At 46.0% G+C, this 20,369-nt stretch overlaps 1 protein-coding gene and 1 pseudogene across 1 annotated transcript in view; one reads left to right on the top strand and one right to left on the bottom strand.

Annotated features, from left to right (window-relative positions):
• The first annotated feature begins 5,468 nt into the window (after positions 1–5,468).
• The window catches only part of tsg101a (tumor susceptibility 101a), a 50,262-nt gene continuing 35,361 nt past the window's right edge, over positions 5,469–20,369 (top strand). The window contains exons 1-3 of the mRNA XM_038807590.1: positions 5,469–5,597; positions 6,624–6,787; positions 7,569–7,695. Coding sequence (XP_038663518.1) covers positions 5,561–5,597; positions 6,624–6,787; positions 7,569–7,695 — 328 coding nt within the window. The 5' untranslated portion in view covers positions 5,469–5,560. The remainder of the gene's footprint in view (positions 5,598–6,623; positions 6,788–7,568; positions 7,696–20,369) is intronic.
• On the bottom strand, positions 20,151–20,351 carry LOC119972043 (annotated as a pseudogene).

The following is a 20,369-nucleotide window of genomic DNA, read 5'->3' as shown; positions in this document are numbered from 1 at the left end:
ATTGACCATGCTAAATTGCCTCTTCATGTCCAAAGGTTAGGTGGGGTTATGGGGATAGGGTGAGCGTGTGGGCCGAGGTAGGGTGTTCTTTCAGAGGGTCTGTGTAGACTCGATGGGCGGAATGGCCTCCTTCTGCACTGTAGTAATTCTAGCATAATTGAATGATGGAGCAGGCTAGAAGGGCTGGCTGGCCTACTTCTGCTCCCATTTTCTATGTTTCTACATTTAACCTATATAAATTCTGTTAATGTTATATTGTCCATTTTTTTTAATAAACATTTTATTGAGGTATTTCTTTGGCATTGTAACAGCAACAATATAAACAATGTACATAACAAGGAAAATATTAATATAGTGCAAATACCACCTCCCTCTCCCGCATGTCCCACCATTACTTACCCCCCCAAATCTACGCTAGCCTAATTCTCTGCGAAGAAGTTGACAAATGGTTGCCACCTCCGGGCGAACCCTAACAGAGACCCTCTCATGGCGAACTTAATTTTCTCCAGGCAGAGAAAGCCAGCCGTGTCCGATAGCCAGGTCTCTGATTTCGGGGGCTTCGAGTCCCTCCATGCTAGTAATATCCGCCTCCGGGCTACCAGGGAAGCAAAGGCCAGAACATCTGCCTCTTTCTCCTCCTGGATTCCTGGGTCTTCCGACACTCTGAAAATCGCAACCTCTGGACTCATTGCCACCCTTGTATTTAATAACTTGGACATGACGTCGACAAACCCCTGCCAAAATCCCCTCAGCTTTGGACATTTTACCCCGCACATTTTACACACCTGTCTTGCACCCCAAAGAATCTGCTCATTCGGGCCACTGTCATGTGAGCCCGGTGAACGACCTTAAATTGGACCAGTCTGAGCCTGGCACACGTTGCGGTCGCGGTGACCCTACTCTGCGCATCCGCCCAAAGGCCCTCCTCTATCTCTCCCCCCAGCTCCTCCTCCCGCTTTTGCTTCAGCTCCTCGGTCTGCATCTCTTCCGATCCCATAAGCTCTTTATACATGTCTGAAACGCTTCCCTCTCCTATCCAACCTCTAGCAACCACCCTATCCTGAATTCCCCCTTAGCAGCAGGAGTGGGAAGGTTGGTACCTGCCTCCACAGAAAGTCCCGCACCTGCAGATAGCGAAATTCATTTCCCCCCGCCAATGCAAACTTCTCCTCCAGCGCCTTCATACTCGGGAAGCATCCTTCTATAAACAAATCCCCCCCCCCCATTCTCTCTATCCCCGTTCTCCGCCAAATTTGGAACTCCTCGTCCATCCTCCCTGGGGCAAACCGGTGATTGTCGTAGATTGGGGACCACACCGATGCCTCCTCTGTTCCCACATGCCTCCTCCACTGCCCCAGACTCTCAGGGCCACCACCATTGGACTGGTGGAGTATCACGCTGGCGGGAACGGCAGAGGCACTGTTACCAACGCCCCCAGACTTGTGTCCTTGCAAGAAGCCGCTTCCATGCGCACCCATGCCACCCCCCCCCCCCCCCCCACCAGCCACCACCTCACCATGGCTATATTAGCCGCCCAGTAATAATTGCTGAAATTCGGCAGCGCCAGCCCACCAGCCCCCCGACTCTGCTTGAGTATTGCCCTCTTCACTCGCGGAGATTTGCCCCCCCACGCAAAGTCCACAAAAACTTTATTGATCTGCTTAAAAAAGGACCGCGGGATGAAGATGGAGAGGCATTGGAAAACAAATAGGAATCTCGGGAGGACCATCATTTTTACTGATTGAACTCTGCCCGCCAGAGACAACGGGAGCGCATCCCATCTCTGGAAATCCTCCTTCATCTGGTCCACCAGCCTGGCCAAGTTCAATTTATGTAGCCAGTCCCAATTCCTCGCCACTTGGATACCCAGGTACCTGAAACTGTCTCCCACCACTCTGAACGGCAGTACCCCCAGTCGCCTCTCCTGACCTCTCGCCTGCACCACAAACAGCTCACTCTTCCCCATATTGAGCTTATACCCTGAAAACCGGCCAAATTCCCCTAAAATTCCCATGATTTCTTCCATCCCCTCCATTGGGTCTGAGACATACAAAAGCAGGTCATCTGCGTACAGCGAGACCCTGTGCTCCCCCCCCCCCCCCCCCCCCCCCCCCCCCCCCCCCCCCCCCCCCCCCCCCCCCCCCCCCGGACCAGCCCCTTGAGGCCCTCGGAGCAATTGCCAGCGGCTCTATTGCCAGCGCAAACAGCAGTGGGGAGAAGGGCATCCCTGTCTCGTCCCCTGGTGCAGCCTGAAATTGTCCAAAGTCATCCTGTTTGTCCGTACACTTGCAACCAGAGCCCGGTACAGCAACCTAACCCAGTCAATAAAGCCCCTCCCAAATCCGAACCGCTCCAGCGCCTCCCATAAATAATCCCACTCAACCCAGTCAAAAGCTTTCTCCGCATCCATCGCGACCACTACCTCAACCTCCCTACCTTCCGAGAGCATCATGATCACGTTTAACAGCCTTCTTACATTGGCCACCAGCTGCCTGCCCTTAACGAACCCCGTCTGATCCTCCACAATAACGTCCGGTACACAGTCCTCAATCCTGGAGGACACCATTTTGGCCAGCAGTTTGGCATCTACGTTCAACAAGGAAATCTGCCTTTAAGACCCACATAGTTCCGGGTCCTTTGTCTCATTTCAGGATGAGCGAGATCATGGCCTGTGACATCGTTTGGGGTAAAACCCCTCTGTCCTTGGCCTCGTTAAAGACCTTCATCAGCACCGGCCCCAATATTCTGGAGAACTTTTTATAGAACTCGACTGGGTACCCGTCCGGTCCCGGGGCCTTACCCGACTGCATGGCCTTCAAACCCTCCACTATCTCCCCCAGCCCTTCTACCAGCTCCCCATCCACCTTCGGGAAAGTCATCCCCTCCGGCCCCGCAAGGGTTCCGACCTATACAACGTGCTATAAAAGTCCCAGAAGGCCTAGCCGAGTCCCCAACTACGTTCCCACCCCCCGTCAATAACTTTGCCTATTTCCCTAGCTGCCTCCCTCTTCCTGAGCTGCTGTGCAAGCATCCTGCTGGCCTTCTCCCCGTGCTCATAAATCGCACCCGTCTCCTTCCTGAGCTGTTCCACTGCCCTCCCGGTAGTTAACAAACCAAATTCCGCCTGTAGCCTCCAGCGTTCCCTCAACAACCCTGCCTCTGGAGCCTCCGCACATCTCCTATCAACTCGTAGAATCTCTTTTACCAGTCGGTCCGTTTCTGCCCTATCCGTACTGTCCCTGTGAGCCCGGATAGAGATCAGCTCTCCTCTCACCACTGCCTTCAGCGCTTTCCAGACCACCGCTGCTGAGACCTCCCCCACATCGTTTACCTGCAGGTAATTCAGCATGCAATTCCTCAGCCTCTCGCGCACCGCTTCGTCTGCCAATAGTCCTACATCCAACCTCCATTGCGGGTGCTGCTTGCTATCCATACTCACTTGCAGGTCCACCCAGTGCGGAGCATGGTTGGAGATCGTGATCGCCGAGTACCCCGTGTTCACCATCCCAACCAGTAGGGCCCTACCCAAAACAAATAAATCAATCCAAGAGTGCACCTTATGTACGTGGGAGTAAAAAGAAAATTCCTTCGCCCTCGGCTGCCTAAATCTCCATGGATCCACAACCCCCCCACCCCCATCTGCTCCATGAACCCTTTCAGCTCCTTTGCCATTGCTGGCACCTTGCCCGTTCTTGAGCATGACCGGTCCAGGCCAGGATCAATAACTGTATTAAAATCCCCTCCCATGATCAGCTTGTGCGAGTCCAGGTCCGGTGAGAAGTCTCCCACCTATTGTTCCCTCGCTCCCCTCCCCCCGCTCATACAAACAAATTCCCTCATCTAACAATCCCCAGACAAACACCCAACAGCAAGAGAACCCACAAAAGCACCACCCATCGAAACTCAAACAGGCACATCTCCATCCCACAAAGGTGCACATCAATAAAAACAAAAGGGACATTGCCAACATCCACCGAGGAAAAAGCACCCAAAAACGAAAAAATGACCCCCCCCCCCCCCCTTTCTTAAACAGAACCCCAAAAACAGACACGAAACAGTAAGAGAAGGCATTAACAATTTGAAAACAAAACCCAAAAAGACAAGGAGGAAAAAAAAGGCCCAATATAGGCCAACAGGGTGTCTCAAAGTTCGAGAGTTCTCAGACCCCCACCAGTCCTTTTCTTTTAGCAAAATCCAGCGCCTCATCGGGCGACTCAAACTAGTGATGTTGGTCCTCATACGTGACCCAAAGACACGCCGGATACAGCAGACCAAACTTCACCTGCTTCTTGAAGTAAATAGACTTGACTTGGTTGAAGCTTGCCCTCTTCCTCGCCACCTACAAGTTCAGGTCCTGGTACACCCGCAGGATGCTGTTGTCCCACTTACAGCTCTGCATTCGCTTGGCCCACCGAAGAATGCATTCCTTGTCCAGGAACCTGTGGAACCTCACCACCATTGCCCTCGGATGATCTCCTGCTCGCGGCTTCCTTGCAAGCGCTCTGTAAGCCCTGTCCAACGCCAACGGTCGGGGGAATGCCCCCTCCCCCAGCAGTTTTTCGAACATATCGGTTATGTATGTCCCGTGTCTGCTCCCTCAGCCCCCTCTGGGAGCCCGGCAATTCTTAAGTTCCTCCAGCGGGATCGATTCTCAAGGTCCTCCACCTTCTCCAGGAGCCTTTTCTGCTGTTCCCGAACCGTCCCCACCTCCAGCTCCACCGCTGTTTGATGCTCCTCCTGCTCAGCCAGCGCCTTCTCAACCTTTTGGATCTCCCAGTCCTGGGCATCCAATCTATGCTCTAGCCGATCAATCGATTCTTTAATCGGGTCCAAACATTCCCGCTTCTACCTGGCAAAACCATCCTGGATGGCCTGCATCACCTGCTCCGTTGGTCGCTGCGCCGCCACTTCAGGAGTCCGGTCCTTGGCCATTCTGTCTCCCGCTGCAGCTTCCACACAGCTCTTGGCAAACTTCTTATTTCTGCCCTTTCGTGCATTTCTGGTCCTTTGCTCCATACACTACGTGGAAACGGTGCCCAATTGCCTCAGCCTTCGAATCCACTGTTTAAAACCCTCGCATCATCCCTGAAGGTGCAGATTCCTGCTGGACTATAGACCAATTTTGCTGCCAGCTATCTAGAATCTCTCCCAAAATGGCTGTTGATGCTTGTAAACCCACGCATTGAACATCAATGAGCTATTTTTGACAGTAGGGAAATCAGTGCTAACCCCAGTGCTTGCTTGATGTGCCAATTTAAGCAGGACTCATTGGGCAGCAGTCATGAGTGAAAAGCTTTTCCGCTCTCTTATATAACCACTATCCCCTCCCACGCCAGTGCAGGAGTCCTGAACCAGTTGCAGAATCTTAATTTCTTCCTCTGCTGATGTTCCAAGGTGCTGCACCAGGTGGCGCATTTAACTTCCCGACCTAGATATTGGTGAAGCTAATCTCTTTTTCTCATTGATATTTGTTGTTTTCCATTGATCTTTATGATTGCGTGTAACTTGATTTATTTTCTGTCTGATTATAGTGTTTAACAATGGTTCATCTCAAGAGCTGATGAGTCTCACCGGGACTATCCCAGTCAGCTACAGAGGTAAGGACGGAATGACGAAAAAGCCCCACATTGGATGCAGGGAGCAGTTTGCAGGGCAGTTGTAATATAGGGTGCTGGGATTGGCACAGTCCAAAAAGGGTGGGTGGTTGCAGTTAACATGTGTGTGACAAGTGAGGCAAGCTTTGTTTGAGAGATGTTATTCAGGAAGGCTTTGAGAGTATCTTGAAGCAGCCAGGAGACTGGGTGAGATCTTGAGTGTGTAAAACATGTCGAGCAATTTAAAGAAGGAAAAGCGCTCCATCTCCCCTCCAAAAATGCTGCCAATTCTGCATGTCAAATGGCCTCGTAAATATTTCTGTTGTGAACTATTTTCTGATCATTGCCATTAAGTGCAAACAAAATACGCCATCTTCTCAATATTTTTTGCCATATTGTTGCTAAAGCAGAAGTACATGCATTACAATAAAACAGGAACTGAAATCATGGGGGATTAATCCATTTTATATTGAATGAATTTTTAAAGATATAATTTGACAGCACCAAGGAAATCCTCAGTACACTGCTTGAATTATATTACTGAAGGGGAATGCTGCATGTGTCCCTGTGATCGGGTGGTGGTGTATAAAGGGAGGTAAATAGGCTCAGAGTCCAACCTTCACTGACCATCAGTGACATTGCCTATCTAGTACATGCCAGTTTTTATGAGTGATAAGAAAGTGTGTGGGAGTGGTCCCAAAAGACGTGCTTGTTAGGTGAATTGGACATTCTGAATTCTCCCTCAGTGTACCTGAACAGATGCTGTAGTGTGGCGAGCAGCAAATTGTCACAGTAACTTCATTGCAGTGTTAATGTAAGCCTACTTATGACACCAATAACGATTATTATTATTAAATTTGATTCTTGTCTCAGTTAATTTTTTTTTAAACTACAAAATGCAGGCGTACTTGAAATTAACAGTACCCCACTACCCAAATGTATTCATTCCTAAATGAGCTGTCTTTATTTTTGCAAGCTGTGAGGATTTTGTCTCAAGGTGACAAAGGATTTTCTTCCTTTTCTTCACAGGAAATATGTACAATATCCCTGTGTGCCTCTGGTTACTGGACACCTATCCTTATAACCCTCCCATCTGCTTTGTAAAACCCACCAGCACCATGATGATTAAAACAGGAAAACATGTGGATGCCAATGGGAAGATTTACCTCCCCTACCTGCATGAGTGGAAACACGTGAGTATCCCATGTCGTTTTAAACATGACAGTCCTATGTAACTCCAGTTTCCAGGCAAATACTGGCCGTTGTATATTTGGGAAGAGTTGGATATATGGCAGCCACTGTCCCCAGTGAGCGGTAGATACTGACACCTTTGAGGTGGGGTGAAGGTTGAGAGCTGTGGTGGAGGCAGGTCCAAGCATTCAAAAGGGAATTGGGATTGTTATCTGAAGAGAAAAGGCAGGGGAATGACACTAGGTGAATTGATCATTCAGCAAGCTAGTGCAGACACGATGGGCTGAATGGCCTCTTCCTGCACGATGACAATTCTGTGATTCTGTACTCTGCTACTTTCAATTGGGAACTCTCAGCTTCGAAGGACTAAGGAGAATTTTAAAAAATTGGCAACTTTGTGGCGTGCTTAATATCTGTCGTCACCATTCCTGCCATTTATTTTCTTCTTGTCTTTCGGTTGAAGGGTACTGTTCTGGTCTCCATTCTACAACATGATTGTCTGAATATTGTGGTCTCAGAATAACCTCAGTTAATGTCTATTCATTGTTCTGGCTATAAGACACATTGAACATGATTATTTTCAATTCCTTCCTGAGTTTCTATATGTTTTTCATTCCTTTTATGCTATGTTGCACTTTGTTGATGATCAGTTCCCATTTTTTAGAATTCCTTTCAATTATCATATTTGTATAAATGATCCAAATCATAGTGAAATCCTCTGTTCCTACTTCCACGTGGAAATGCATTTCACACTGGTATTTCTGTGCATTTTCTTTCATTCAGCCACATTCTGAACTGTATGGCCTGATTCAAGTGATGATTGTCATGTTTGGAGAGGAGCCTCCAGTTTTTTCAAGACCAGCTGTACCTCTGCAGTATCCACCTTACCAAGCCACAGGACCTCCAACCAGTAAGTAGTTTTCTGAGAAAGGCAGTGTGATTCAAACAAGGCGATTAACTTAACCTTTGTCCTGCTGAAACCATGAACACTTAAGACTGGCTCTTGATAGCTTCATCCCACTTTTTGGCTTCATTTTCTTCCCCAATCTGTTGCATTGAGCTGTGGTTCAACAGTTTTCCTCCGAAACAGTGACAAAATTCTTGATGTATACCCGAGACAGTAATCGTAAACAGGCCATTTGACACAGAAACATGCATCAAAAATATGAGCATGAGGAGGCCATTTGGCTCTTTGAGCCTGCTCCGTTATTCATTATGATCATGGCTGATCATCCAACTCAGTAACCTGTACCAATTTCCTCATAGCCTTTATCCCCAAGAGCTACATCCGACTCCCTCTTGAAAACATACAATGTTTTGACCTCAACTGCTTTCTGTAATAGTTAATTCCACAGGCTCACCACTATCTGGGTGAAGAAATGTCTCCTCATCTCTGTCCTAAATTATTTATCCTGTATTGTGACTCCTGGTTCTGAACTCCTGTGCCACCGGGAACGCCCTTCCTACATCTATCTAGTCCTGTTAGAAGTTTTCGGTTTCTCTGAGATCCCTCCCCATTCCTCTAAAGTCCAACCACTATAATCCTAACCGACCGATTCAGTCTCTCCTCGTACATCAGTCCCGCTATCCCAGGAAGCAGTCTGCTAAACCTGAGCTGCATTCCTGCTCTAGCAAGAACATTCTTGCTCAGATAAGGAGACCAAAGCTGGACACACTATCCCAGGTGTGGTCTCACCAAGGCCCTGTATAAATACAGCAAGATATCCCTGCTCCTGTACTCTAAATCCTCTTGTTATTTGGCCAACATACCATTTGCCTGCTTTACTGCCTGCTGCACCTTCATGCTTTTTTCAGCGACTGGTGTACAAGGACACCCAGGTCTCATTGCACTCTCTCAATCTATGGCCATTCAGATAAAAGCCTGCCTTCCTGTTTTTGCTACAAAAGTGGATAACCTAACATTTATCCACATTATACTGCATCAGCCCACTCACTCAACCTTTCCAAATCATGCTGAAGCATCTTTGCATCTTCCTCACAGCTCACCCTCCCACCCAGCTTTGTGGCATGTGCAAATTTGGCAACATTACATTTAGTTCCCTCATCTAAATCATTAATATATATTATAAATAGCTGGAGTCCTAGCACTGATCCCTACTAGCCACTGCGTGCCATTTGGAAAAAGACCCATTTATTCCTACTCTTTGTTTCCTGACTGCCCACATGTTTTCTATCCATCTCAATATACTCAATCTACTACCCTCGAACCCTTGCACTTTAATTTTACACTTTAATCTTTTATGTGGGATTTTGTCGAAAGCCTTCTCCAAGTTCAAATAAACCACATCCACTGGCTTCCACCTCATTAACTCTACAAGTTACATCCTGGACGAATTCCAGACAATTTTTCAAGCATGATTTCTCTTTCGCAAATCCTGACCAATCTTGCCACTTACCCAAATGTTCTGCTATTAAATCTTTTATAATGGAATCTAGCACTTTCCCCACTATTGGCATCTAAACTGCTCCCAATGCTCAGGTCTGCAGTTTTTTCTGGTCATTCCTCTTCCTTGGATCTAATGTTGTCTCTAATTTTCCGCAAGCCATGGTTTGAACACCTTTCCTGTCTTATTTTTGCGCCAGACAGGAAAGAACAATTGTTGCAATTCACCTATGCACTCTTTGAATATTTGCCATTGTCTATCCGCCATCATCCCCTTTTAAGTAACGTTTCTCAATCCTTCATAGCCAACTCGCGCCTCATACCACCCTAGTTTCCTTTATTTAGATTCAGAACCCTAGTATCAGAATCAAGTCTGTCACTCTCCATCTTGATGAAGAGTTCTGTCATATTATAGTCGCTCATCCCCAAGGGGCCTTGGACAGCTCGCTTGCCAATTATTCTTTCTCATTACACAATACCCTGGGTAGGATGGTCTGTTCTTTAGTTGGTTCCTCAACGTATTGGTCCAGAAACTACCCTGTATACGCTCCAGGAATAATTCCCCTACGGTACTGTTGCTAATTTGATTTGTCCAATCTATATGCAGATTAAAGTCACCCATAATTACAGAAATTCTTTTATCGCAGGCATCTCTAATTTCCTGTATAATGCCATTCCCAACATCCCCATTATTGTTGGGAGGGGGTCCTTATACAATGCCTACTAATATGTTTTGCCCCTTAGCGTTTCTCAGCTCTACCCATACAGATTTCACATCTTGGGAGCTATTGTGCCTTTGTCGCTGTTGCGCTAATTTTCTCTTTAACCACCAATGCAAACCCATTGTCTTTTCCTTTTTGCCTGTCCTTCCAAAATACTGAATGCTCTTGGATGTTCAATTCCCATCCCTGGACACAGCCAAGTCTCCATAATCCTGACCATATCATACCCATTTACATCTATTTGCACGATTAATTCACCCACTTTATTGCGAATGCTCTGTGCATTAAGGCACAAAGCCTTCTGTATGGCTTGTCTTTTTAACATTCCTTGTCCCGTACCCATTATTTACCACTGTAGCCCTATTTGATTCTGAGCCTTGATTTCACTGCTTATCATTTTTCTTATTCCCCTTTCTGTCTTTTGTTCTTGTCCGTATTTCCCCCTCTTTGCGTAGGTTGTTATCGCCCTGTCTTTTTAGTTTAAACCCTCCCCACCCACTCGAGCAAATACTTCATGTTGGACATCAGTCGCGGTTCTACCCAGATGTAACCCGTCCGGTTTATACTAGTCTCACCTTCCCCAAATCCGCTCTCAGTGCCTCAGGAATCTGAAACCTCACACTTCAGACCTCATCTTCAGCCGCGTATTGATTGATATATCCTATTAATTCTGCTGTGACTAGCACATGTCTGCTCCAGTGATCACTACCTTTGCGGTCGTACTTTTCAACTTACTTCCTAATTCACTATATTCTGTTTTTAGGACTTCATCAATTTTTTTTAACCTATGTCGCCTGTACCAATGTGGACCATGTCCACTGGCTGTTCACCCACCCCCACCAGAATGCCCTGTAGCCACCCTGAGACATCCTTGACCCGAGCACCAAGGAGGCAACATACATTCCCGATCCTCCGGACTCTTCACCTCTCCCGTACATTATTTCCCTGCCTGACACTCTGGTCTCTCCGCCTCTCCTGTCTATTGTTTCCCTGCCCGGCCCTCCGGTGTCTCCGCCTCTCCCGTGCATTGTTTCCCTGCCCAGCCCTCCGGTCTCTCCGCCTCTCCCGTGCATTGTTTCCCTGCCTGATCCTCCGGACGCTCCGCCTCTCCCGTGCATTGTTTCCCTGCCTGATCCTCTGGACACTCCGGCTCTCCCGTCCATTGTTTCCCTGCCCGATCTTCTGGACTCGCTGCCTCTCCTGTGCATTATTTCCCTGCCCGACCCTCTGGATTCTCCGCCTCTCCCGTGCATTGTTTCCCTGCCTGATCCTCCGGACGCTCCGCCTCTCCCGTGCATTGTTTCCCTGCCTGATCCTCCGGACAATCCGCCTCTCCCGTGCATTGTTTCCCTGCCTGATCCTCTGGACACTCCACCTCTCCCATCCATTATTTCCCTGCCGACATTCCGGACGCTTTGCCTCTCCCGTGCATTATTATCCTGTCCAAACTCACCCCCGGACTCACCGCCTCTCCCGTCCATTATTTCCCTGCCTGATCCTCTGGACTCACCGCCTCTCCCGTGCATTATTTTCCTGCCTGATCCTCCGGACACTCCGCCTCTCCCATCCATTATTTCCCTGCCTTTCCTCCGGACACTCTGCCTCTCCTGTCCATTGTTTCCCTGCCCATACCTCCTGACTCTCCGCCTCTCCCTTGCATTATTTCCCTATCCAAACCTCTGGGTTCTCCGCCTCCACCGTGCATCGCTTCCTTTCCAACCATTCTGACTCACGACCTTTCCCATCATGCCCTTTGTCCTGACTAGTCCTTTCTCTTTCCGAGCATCCTGTTTCTCCCAGCTCATTATTTCTTCTCGCGCGTTAGCTCTCCAGACTTGCTGCTTCCCTTCCCGACCCTTCTGGCTCGTCAATCATCCTGCTCAATGCTTCGCTTTGTCACCTATTCTTGTGGCAAGCGGGAGGGAAAATGAGGTGGTGCGAGTTGATGTGAGGGAGCAGGAGGACCAGCGAGTGGGGGAGTCAGGTGCAAAGGGGTGAGCAAGAATGTTTGAAAGTGAAGGGAATGGGAAAATCAGGGGGGTGGCAAAACGACAGCTTGTTTTTTAAAACTCTGAGCATGTTCAGTAACCATACAAAAATGAAAATGGCGACATTGCTATCCCTAATTTCCCGACCATGCTACAATGAAAATGCGCTTTAAATGGGGGAATACCTGTCGTTAGGTCTGCAACAAAGACATGATTAAAGGTTTTATCAGCAGATGAGCTAAGGCGAGGATGGAGTCAGGCTGTGTTACTGAGATGGAAGTAAGCAATCTGTGTAAGGACATAGATATATGATCGAAAGATCATCTCCGGGTCATATGTGACACTAAGGTAGCAAACAGTCTGGCTTGGCTTCAGATAGTTGCCAGGGAGAGGGGATAGAATTAGTTGCTAGGGGACAGAATTTCCAGCTGGGATTGAAAACAATGGCTTTGGTCTTCCTGATATTTAGTTGGAGGAAATTTCTACTCATCCAGTCTGATAAGTTAGCAACAGTGGAGGAGACGAGATAAATGGTGATTGGGTAGAGCTGGTCTCAAGTTAGCAACAGTGGAGGAGACGAGATAAATGGTGATTGGGTAGAGCTGGTCTCTTTAGCATACGTGGGAAAACTGAGGGTATGTTTTCGGATTATGTTGCTGAGGGGGAGCACATAAATGAGATGTGGAAGGAGATCAAATGTAGGAGAAACAATAGTTAGCTATGCAGGAATAAGATGATAAGCTATTGAATATGATACCTGGTGACAAGTAAGATTGGATCTGGGTGAGAGCAGCCCCACGCAGCTTGATAACATTGGAAAGGCAGTGAGAAGAATAGTGTGGCCAAAACTGTTAACGGCTGTAGACAGATCAAGAAGGATGAGGAGGGATAGTTTACCTTTGTCACAGTCACATAGGATGCCATCCATGACTTTGATCAGAACCGGTTCAGTCCTGCTACAAGAATAGAAGACCAATTACAGGGATTCAAACTTTGCTTTGGCTGACTTAATATCAAGATATTAAACCTGTGCCTTTTTGATCTGTATGGTTCAATTACACATTGTCTCAGATTGCACATGTCGCCCTTTGAGAACTTTTCAGTTTTATTACACTGCTGTAAACTGCTGATAATCTTTAATTCTGGTTCACATTGTACCTTTTCTTATCAAGTTGTTAAATGGAGACAGACATGCCAGGAAAGACTGAGTCCTGGAAAAATCTGCATTTAAGAAAACTAGAATTTCCACAGGAAATCTTCAGCCTCCAATTTACACTGATTCATCCTGCTATCACTAGAAAACCTCTGCAAAAAATCCTCATGAAACTTTACTGTTGCACAGCTTCTTGCGATGGTGCATTATCAGTATTCATAGTTAATTCATTGCAGTGTTAATGTAAGCCTACTTGTGACAATGATAAAGATTATTATTATTCGTTACTGTTTCCTGTGTTACGATACCTGGATCAGACCCCAATTTAGATTGGGATACCGGACGAGACCCCAACAATCTTTCAATTTGCAAACTGTGAGGAAAGGATACTTTGCTCAAGAAGTGATTCCACTGACAACTAGGGATCTTTTATATTAAAACTAACTATTATTAACACAGAATTATACCATTAACATTCAAGGAAAAAAAACAGCTTTTTTCAAACAGTTCTTTCAAAAGAAAAAAAGGACTTTGAACTTACTTTCCCATCTACTTCTAAAATTTCTGTTATGCAAAATCCACACATGAAGGTCCAATGTCACTTAATAAAGTTTTTTTTTAAATTCCAATTAAAGGTAATTTAGCATGGCCAATCCACCTGCCCTGCACACCTTTGGGTAGTGGGGTGAGACCCACGCAGACATGGGGAGAATGTGCAAACTCCACATAGACAGGGATCGAACCGGGGTCTTGGACCCGTGAGGCCGCAGTATTAACCACTGCGCCACCATGCTGTCCGTCACTTACTAAAGTTAACATTCAGTGACTTACAGATTTATTCATAAAGTCCTTGGGAGAGACGTTTGTCTGTGAAACACATTGTCTTCTTCAGAAGCCAGAGCAGAACTCTGAAATTAAACCTAAAAACAGACACAGGACAAGGCTGAGAAATGAAGATAAGAAACAAATGGTGGATTCCTGAATCCTTTTCTTTGATGTTTGTGTTTAAAATGTTGAGGGTTGTTTGGGGGTTGGTGGGATGAAGGAATTGTTGACCAGGGGATTGACATTGTATTTGTTACCATTGATTGTTTGTTGGTGAATGTAAATTTGAATGAAAATGTGAAAAAGGAGAATAAAAATATTTTTTTTTAAAAGTCTGATTGTAAACAATATGATGTAATCTGTTTGAATGTTGCCTAAGAATGCAGAGGAGCAATAGAGGATGCATATTGGTGAGGACATGCCTAGGCTACTGATCTGATTCCTTGATTGCTTATTTGTTCTAATGGCCTTTCTTCCCCAGTATTTTTCTACAATTTGTGGGTAGCCTACAGTTCTGTAACTAAATTAAGTCTCTTGTCAACGGAAACCTTTGTATTTCCTTGTTCTCTGCTGTGTATGGATTGTGCTATTCGGGTCTCTCAATTTCCGTTGTAAATTCTTTATTAATGTTATGTAGACCGTTCGTTTTATTTTCTCATTTCCTTAAAAGGCAGGAATTGGCATCTCTCTAAGCAACTGTGTTAGATAGTCCGAAAATACGGGCGACACGGTAGCACAGTGGTTAGCACTGTTGCTTCACAGCTCCAGGGTCCCAGGCTCGATTCCCGGCTTGGGTCACTGTCTGTGCGGAGTCTGCACGTTCTCCCTGTGTCTGCGTGGGTTTCCTCCCAGAGTCCAAAGATGTGCAGGTTAGGTGGATTGGCCATGCTAAATTGCCCTTAGTGTCCAAAAAGATTAGGTGGGGTTACTGGGTTCCGGGGATAGGGTGGAGGTGTGGACTTAGGAGGGGTGCTCTTTCCAAGGGACGGTGCAGATTGATGGGCTGAAGAGCCTCCTTCTGGACTGGAGATTCTATGATATAATATAGTCCTGCACTCCTATAGAGTTGTGTCAACATCTTGGTTTGCTTTTTAGCGTGCTGCTCCCACTGGTCCTGGTAAATCTCTCATTCTGAAGTACCTGTCATGTTTTGGGGCTCCGTGTTTTTCCATCTGGTTCACTATATCCTTTAAGGAAGGGCATCTGCCATCCTTACGTGGTCTGCCGACATGTGATTCCAGACCTACAACAATGTTCATTCTTAAATGTTCTCTGAAACGGCCTAGCAGTTTAATGGCAGTTAGGGATAAGCAACAGATCCTTGCCTAGCCAATAACACCCACATATCATGAAAGAATAAATAAAAAAAAACAGTCTGGTCCTGAATTTTGCAGGGAAAGGAAGACCTCTGCTACTTTTTTATTTGTAGTTTTTTAACACAGCTCCACCATTCAATATGTTTTTAAAATGAAGAATGTATTTTGAGAATAAGATTCATGTTTCAACAAGACCGGAATAAGGTAATAAGACAGAGGATGAGCAAAGGTTACTCACCTCTTTAAATTCTGATTGTAAACAATATGAAGTAATCTGTTTGAATATTGCCTAAGAATGCAGAGGTGTAATAGAGGATGTGCCTAGGCTACTGATCTGATTCCTTGATTGCTTATTTGTTCGAATGACCTTTCTTCCCCAGTATCTTTCTACAGTTTATGGGTAGTCTACAGTTCTGTAACTAAATTAAGTCTCTTGTCAACTGAAACGTTTGCCTTTCCCCATTCTCTGCTGTGTATGGATTGTGCTGTTCAGGAAATTCTCTCAATTTCCCTTGTAACTTCTTTATTAATGTTATGTAGACCGTTCGTTGTATTTTCTCATTTCCTTAAAAGACAGGAATTGGCATCTCAGGCCAGTTCAGCTATCTCAGTTAGATAGTCCAAAAATATGGCTGAATTTAATTTGCAAGTTAAAACGTTGTACACAAAAGAAGAAACATAGAAAATAGAAACAGGAGGAGGCCATTCAGCCCTTCGAGCATGCTTCGCCATCCATATGGTCATGGCTGATCATCAAGCTCAATACCTTGAACCCGCCTTCCCCCCATATCCCTTGATTCCTTTAGCCCCAAAAGCTATATCTAATTCCTTCTTGAAATTACATAATGTTTTGGCCTCAACTACTTTCTGTGGTAACGAATTCCATAGATTCAGCACTCTCTGGGTAAAGAAATTTCTCCTCACCTCAGTCCTAAAAGGTTTACCCTTTAGTTTTGAGGAAATTATGACCTCTCGTTCTGGACACCCCCACTATTGGGACCATTCTTTCTGAATCTACCCTGTCTAATCCTGTTAGAATTTTGTAAGTTTCGATGAGATCCCTTCTCACACTTTTAAACTCCAATGAATATAGTCCTAATCTCTCCTCATATGACAATCCCGCCATCCCAGGAATCAGCCTGGTAAACCTTTGTTGCACTCCCTTCATAGCAAAAACATGTTGCCTCAGAAAAGGACATCAAAACTGCACACAATACTCGAGGTGTGGCTTCACTAATGCCCTATGCAATTGCAGTAAAACATCCCTATTCCTATACTCAAATTGTCTCGCTATGAAGGCCAACATACCATTTGCCTTTACTGCCTGCTGTACCTGTGCAATTACTTTCAGCGATTGATGCACTCTTTAAAAATAGGAAGGTAGACTATTATTTGAATGAGTGTAAATTGAGAGTTGGATACACCCGCACAGCCTTGGTGTCCTTGTGCATCAATTGCTGAAAGTAAGCACGCAGGTACAGCAGGCAGTAAAGAAGGCAAATGGTATGTTGGTCCTCATAGCAAGAGGATTTGAGTATAGGAATAGGGATGTTTACTTCAATTATATAGGGCATTGGTGAGGCCACTGCCGGAGTATTATGTGCAGTTTTGGTGTCCTTATCTGGTGTTGTATTGGTGTCCATATTTTGATATGGAGGGAGTGCAGCATAGGTTTACCAGGCTGATTCCTGGGATGGCGGGACTGCCATAAGAGGAGAGACTAAGCCGGTTAGGATTATAATCATTGGAGTTTCGAAGAGTGAGAGGTGATCTCATAGAAACTTATAAAATTCTAACAGGATTAGACAGGGCAGATTAGAAAGAATGTCCCTGATGGTGGGCGAGTCCAGAACTAGGGGGTCATAGTTTGAGGATAAGGGGTAAACCTTTTAGGATTTAAGCGAGGAGAAATTTCTTCACCCGGAGATTGGTGCATCTGTAGAATTCACTACCACAAAAAGTAGTTGAGGCCAAAACATCGTGTAATTTCAAGAAGGAGTTAAATATAGATCTTGGGGCTAAATGGATCAAGGGGTATGGGGGGGGGGGGGGGGGGGGCGGAGGCTGGATAAAGGTGTTAAACTTGATGATCAGCCATGATCATAATGAATGGCGGAACAGGCTCGAAGGGCATAATGGTCATCTCCTGCTTCTATTTTCTTTATATGTTTCTATGCGTTTATATGTATCTGATGCAGGTGAGAAAGTGGAATTGAGGTAGCAGATTACACTGATCATATTAAATGAGGTCATATGGATCACTTCTCTTATTCCTTGTGTTTCTCTCCAAGTCATACCCGATCCTGACTTGGAAAATATATTGCCATTCCTCATCGTCACTGGGTCAAAATTCTGGAACTCCTTACCTGATGGCATTATGGGTGTACCCAAGGCACTTAGTCTGCAGCAGTTGAAGAAGGCAGCTCACCACCAATTCTCAAGGGCAATTCAGAGATGGGCAATAAATGCTGGCCTAGCGGGTTGAGGCAGCCTCATGTTTGGGGTACCAGTCTGGGGGCGTTGGTAACGGCGCCTCTGCCGTTCCCGCCAGCGTGCTTCTCCACTAGTCCTGTAGTGGTGGCGGCCCTTCGGATCTGGGGACAATGGAGGAGGCATATGGGAGCATCGGTCTGGTCCCCGATATGTGACAACCATCGGTTTGTCCCGGGGAGGTTGGACAAGGGGTTTCGGTATGGCGGATGGCGGGGATTGAGCGGATGGGAGATTTGTTTTTGGAAGGGAGCTTTCCTAGCTTGAGGGTGCTGGAGGCCAAGTTTGGGTTGACGAGGGGGAATGTATTCCAGTATATTCAGGTGCGGGACTTTTTGCGTAGGCAGGTGCCATCTTTTCCACCCTTGCCACTAAGAGGGATCCAAGATCGGGTAGTGTCTCGAGGATGGGTGGGGGAGGGAATTTACAAGGAGCTCATGGGGGCGGAGGAGTTGCAGACCGAGGAGCTGAGGCATAAATGGGAGGAGGAGTTGGGAGGGGAGATTGAGGAAGGCCTGTGGGCGGATGCGCTGAGCAGGGTTAATGGGACTGCAACACGTGCCAGGCTTGGCCTGATTCCATTTGAGGTCATCCACCAGGCCCACATGACAGTGTCCCGGATGAGCAGATTCTTTGGTGTAGAGGACAGGTATGTAAAGTGTCTGGGAGGACCGGCAGACCATGTCCACATGTTTTGGGCTTAGGAGATACTGGCAGGGGTTCGAGGATGTTATGTCCAGAATATTGAACACACGGGTGACAATGAGTCCAGGGGTGGCGATTTTTGGGGTTTCAGAGGCCCCGGAACTCCGGGGGGAGAAAGAGGCCGACGTCTTGGCCTTTGCTTCCCTGGTAGCCCGGAGACGGATACTTACAGCTTGGAGGGACTCAAAGCCACCGAAGTCGGAAGCCTGGCTGTCAGACATGGCGAGTTTCCTGGGCTTAGAGAAAATCAAGTTCACCTTGAGGGTCGTTGTTGGGGTTCGCCCGGAGATGGCAACCATTCATTGACTTCTTCGCGGAGAATTAATCGTCAGCGGGGGGAGGGGCAGGGAGGGTTAGGGGAATGTAGTATAGGGGGTCAATTAGGCAGATCTGGGTGGGGCGGGCTACGGCAATTGCACTATGTACCTTGTTTACTGTACAGTCCTTTTTTACAATGCCAAAAAAAAACCTCATTAAAATTGTTTATTAAGAAAAAATAAATGCTGGCCTTACCTGTGACACTCCCATCCCATAAATAGAAAAAAATAACTTCCTAACCTATGCAAGGAACAAATATTTCTGGGGAATATTTGATCCGTCCTGGCCATTCTGTGATTTTTGAGTGTCCCTTTCTTAGAGATGTATTATGTTTCAGGATCTGGTTAAAATGATTTGTTTTATCTTCAATTTATGTCGACATAATGCTCTCTCAATTGCTGTCTCACTTTCAAGAAGTCCATGTGAAAGACCAGGGCAAAGCCTGCCCAATTCTTACTACATTCACCAATGGAAAAAGGCCCCCAAAAGGCCTTCTGCAGTATTCAATGATGCTTGTCAATATGCAGCATTTCCAGTGTACATATGGTGTACAGATGGTGACATCAGTGGTGTGAAGAAAAGAACAGTAGAGTTTGTCCCCACTAGCAGGACTAAAAAAAACTTTAACCAAGTGAATTTTTATTTTTTGGCCAGATCTGTCATTTTGCAACATATATTTAGCCTCATTAGTTTAGAGGTAGCAGTTTGTTCTTGATTGCTGGAATAAAAATATCAACCACACTACAGTTTGTCAATTTCTAAAGTAATTTGTAGTCTAGATGGTATACTCGCTTAAACTGTGCAAAGTTTCAATTTATATTCCGTATTTTTCAATGGACCTTTTAAAAATAAATGCTACAAAGAAATACAGAAAACTAAACAATGGATTAAAATAGTTGAATTGGTTTGCTCTTATTTAAGTGGATTATTGTCGTCTTTCTCGTGGGAACATGTTTTGGTTCTTTTTCACAAATGCTTAGAAGCACTTATGTTGCCATGGTTGCTGATGAGTAAGTGTGGAACTTGTACCTCTGGTGGCCCAGATCAAGTGTGTCTGATGCTGTGTGCTGAAGAGAAATAGGGTGCATGTTTGTGGCTGCCATCTTCGCACACACAAGGCAATTTGCAGAGATTAAACACTTTCCCATAGGCAAGTAGAAATCAAAGAAGTGTCTTCGGCATTGTCGTATATATTGTGATAGAAGTCTATAACGTAGTGTGCAATATGGGGGGAAACTGAAAAAGGTGATGGGAAAGAAAACACCCCCAAAAAGAATTTCACGCTGGACCAAAATAAACAAATTATCGACAAATAATTCCCATTAGGTTGGTTCCAGGGCTATGGGGAACAGGGAAGTGGGATTAGCCGAGTTACTTTTGGGTCAACGTGACAAGCTAAATGGCCTCCTGCACCGTAATCATTCTATGATAGTATTTTTTTCATTGCTTTTTCAGAGTTACAAAGCCAGGGCTCAGAGTGGAAACAGGCGCGAACCTCTAATCCAGATCCTTGCCTGCTCCAAAAACCAATTCAAATTGAATCCAATTCATGGTCCCCACAAGAGAATATTCCTGTATTCCTGCACTTAACCAATAGGCCGAGCAGATACTACACTTGATCTTAGCCAAAAGGCCAAGAAGCAATCTGATAGTATTTACATGT

This window comes from Scyliorhinus canicula, chromosome 9, assembly GCF_902713615.1.
Source record: "Scyliorhinus canicula chromosome 9, sScyCan1.1, whole genome shotgun sequence".
Taxonomy (NCBI): domain Eukaryota; kingdom Metazoa; phylum Chordata; class Chondrichthyes; order Carcharhiniformes; family Scyliorhinidae; genus Scyliorhinus; species Scyliorhinus canicula.
Note: the sequence above shows the minus strand (reverse complement) of the source record. Positions and strands in the feature narration are given on the sequence as shown.